The sequence below is a fragment of the Sinocyclocheilus grahami genome, unplaced genomic scaffold (assembly GCF_001515645.1).
Source record: "Sinocyclocheilus grahami isolate Dianchi unplaced genomic scaffold, SAMN03320097.WGS_v1.1 scaffold345.1, whole genome shotgun sequence".
Lineage (NCBI taxonomy): Eukaryota > Metazoa > Chordata > Actinopteri > Cypriniformes > Cyprinidae > Sinocyclocheilus > Sinocyclocheilus grahami.
Genome location: NW_015505524.1, coordinates 317,807 through 320,557, shown reverse-complemented (window position 1 = coordinate 320,557; position 2,751 = coordinate 317,807). Strand labels below are relative to the sequence as shown.

The 2,751-nt window shown below is 36.4% G+C and overlaps 1 protein-coding gene across 1 annotated transcript in view; it reads left to right on the top strand.

Moving 5' to 3' along the window:
* Positions 1–2,751, top strand: part of LOC107548243 (proprotein convertase subtilisin/kexin type 5-like) — a 12,140-nt gene extending 9,389 nt beyond the window's left edge. Inside the window, exons 7-8 of the mRNA XM_016228877.1 lie at positions 1,291–1,480; positions 2,156–2,751. Of these exons, the coding sequence (XP_016084363.1) occupies positions 1,291–1,295 (5 nt within the window). The 3' untranslated portion in view covers positions 1,296–1,480; positions 2,156–2,751. The remainder of the gene's footprint in view (positions 1–1,290; positions 1,481–2,155) is intronic.

The following is a 2,751-nucleotide window of genomic DNA, read 5'->3' as shown; positions in this document are numbered from 1 at the left end:
TGTTAAAATAGCAGGATTTCTACTATCAAGTATACTACTTGTTGCAAATAGTGGCAGTTATCTGCACTTCAGTATTGTAGTACATTATAAACAAGTTTGCAATAATAACGTATTGAGTGTAAATTATTATTTTAATTTAAATTATTAAATGGATGCCACCTTATTGGTACAATAAAGCCCTCCCTACACCTACCCTAACCCTACCCAATACTTTATTTTCAACTTTTTTTCCCTTAATTTTTATTGAAAATAAATGCCTTTACGATGTGATACGAGATTTGAAAAGGGAGTTCGGCAAAAGGCGGGAATGAACCCGGGTCGATCGCGTCAAATAGCCAAAAACATGAACTTTTCCATTTGCGCCACTGGAGCTGACTTTTTACTGCCACTTTTAAAGTGTTGACAAGCCCAATCACACGTTGCAGGGCGGAATTACTGTACATAGCCTCTGCCAACAAGGCGGGCTATTTGCACTAAGTGTAACTAGACACTCCGTATTTTTTATTCCATAGTAAGGGCAATTCATACAATACATTTAAACTGAGCTACTTTAATACTATCTCCGAACTTTCTACCACGACTCTGCTGTTCTTCGGCTGGTTCTTCCTGTATACATTGATTGACAGATGTCTCGTCCAATCAGCGGTGAGTAACCCCAAACCAATGGTGCCGTCTCAAACTATACCTACCTCTTCTGGTTTGTCTGATTTGTTGTGGTGTTTTCTGACTTATTTTGTTTTTCGAATTTGTCATTGTGTTTTCTGACTTGTTATAATGTTTTCTGAATTGTTGTTGTGTTTTCTGAATTGTTATTTAGTTTTTTAGACTTGCATTTGCATTTGTAATTTGTTATTTTGTTTTCAGAATTGTGATTTGTTTTGCACTTCTCGATCACCGTATTTTTCTCTTGTTGTAGAGGGTTGTTGGGTTCAATGCAAGTTAAGCTCAATCAACAGCACTTGTGGCATAAAGTTTATTGCCATAATATTGTTAATTTATATTTGTCTCTCCTTTAAAAATAAAATCTGGGTTACAGCGAAGCACTTACAATGGAAGTGAATGCGGCAGATCTATAAACGTTTAATTACTCAGTGTTTCAGTAGTAGTACAGTAGTAGTTACTAGGGGGGTGCAATATATATTTTTAATACAGTTTTATCAAATCAGTAATGTAGTGTTTTAATGCATTTCTCTCTTAAACCTTCATTATTTCTGTTTTTCTTATATTTAATCGCTTCCTTTTTAAAAATGTAGACAAGGTTCTTTCTAACATGCTTTGTGTTTTGCACAGAATAACTCATGTGCGACATGTGACCCGTCCTGTGATGAATGTAAAGGCCCGGGACCCTACAGCTGCACCTCGTGCCCTGTTCTACAGCGCCTCACAGAGGATGGGAGGTGTCTTCCCTGCTGTGGAGAAAACACACGCAGAGATTCCTCAAGATTCCCCTCGGAATGCTGCCAGTGCCACGCACTGAATGGTACAAGCTTTAAATTCATTCATTCTACAACTGAAATCGTTTTTTTTTTTACAGTTTACTGTGAAACAATTTTCACTCAGAAATTGCTAATGCATTTCGCAGTCATGAAGAAACGGCAAGCAACACAAAATTGAAAAAAAGCCTGAAATTGAATTTTCTACTGAAAATGTACTCCAATAATTTACATGTTCTGGAAAAGATTTTACAGTGTAAATGATGTGTTTGATAGAACATCATCACCATCATTTATAAAGACAATTCATGCTTATGAGTATTTAAAATGGCAAGTCTTTACAAATAATTATTTAAATGTGTTATTTTCATATTATTAATGTGCTATTACAATATTTATTCATATTTTAAATTAGCTTTATTTCTATTTTTAATTTTAGTAATCTTGTGTGCTTTTGTTATTTTAAATAGTTAATATTTCTATACAATCTTGTGTGCATTTTTGTTTGATTCTAAAAACTGAGAAACAATTTCAAATGTATTTTCTGTCGTAATGACAACATGCCATCATTGCTTAACTTGAACCAACCATGTAAGATTCACATAGTACTGTATCATTAGACAGCACTCACTCAAAGTGGCAGATGCTACTAAATTACAGTTTGTACATTTTTAAACACCTTTCAGTATGAAGCCTTTGACCTTTAACCTCTCTTTTCTCAGATGAATGCATTGTCGCGCTGAGCTACAACCTCTTCAGCAACGATCTAGTGACTTCGGTTCATCCTGGCCTTTTTGTTTTCACAGCCATATTTGTGCTGGTGAGCTTGTGGCTCGCCATTTTTCTCTTCCTGCATTTTCGGCAGAAGATCACCTCAAAGCCCATCGTCAAATTGAACGGCTACACCAAAATCACAGATGCCCCCTTCACCTCTGCGACCCTGAGTGACAGCATGCAGATGGATTATTGCGATAAAGAAGTGGGCCAAGAGGAGGAGGAGGATGAGGACATTGTTTACATGGGGAGGGACGGGATAGTGTATCGAAAGTTTAAATACAGCCTGTTGGAGGGGGATGAGGAAGGGGAGGAGGTGGAGGTGGAGGTGGAGCTGGAATATGATGATACGTATACTCTCACATAAAACATAAAAAGCCTGTTTATTTTCTTTGATATGGGCATATAATTACGTTATTAACATTTTGACATGCAGAAACCCACTAATCTTCACCAATCAACAATTAAAGAAATGGTTCATCCAAATATCATGATTTTGTCATCATTTACTAACCATGATGTTGTTCTAAACCCTAATGGCATT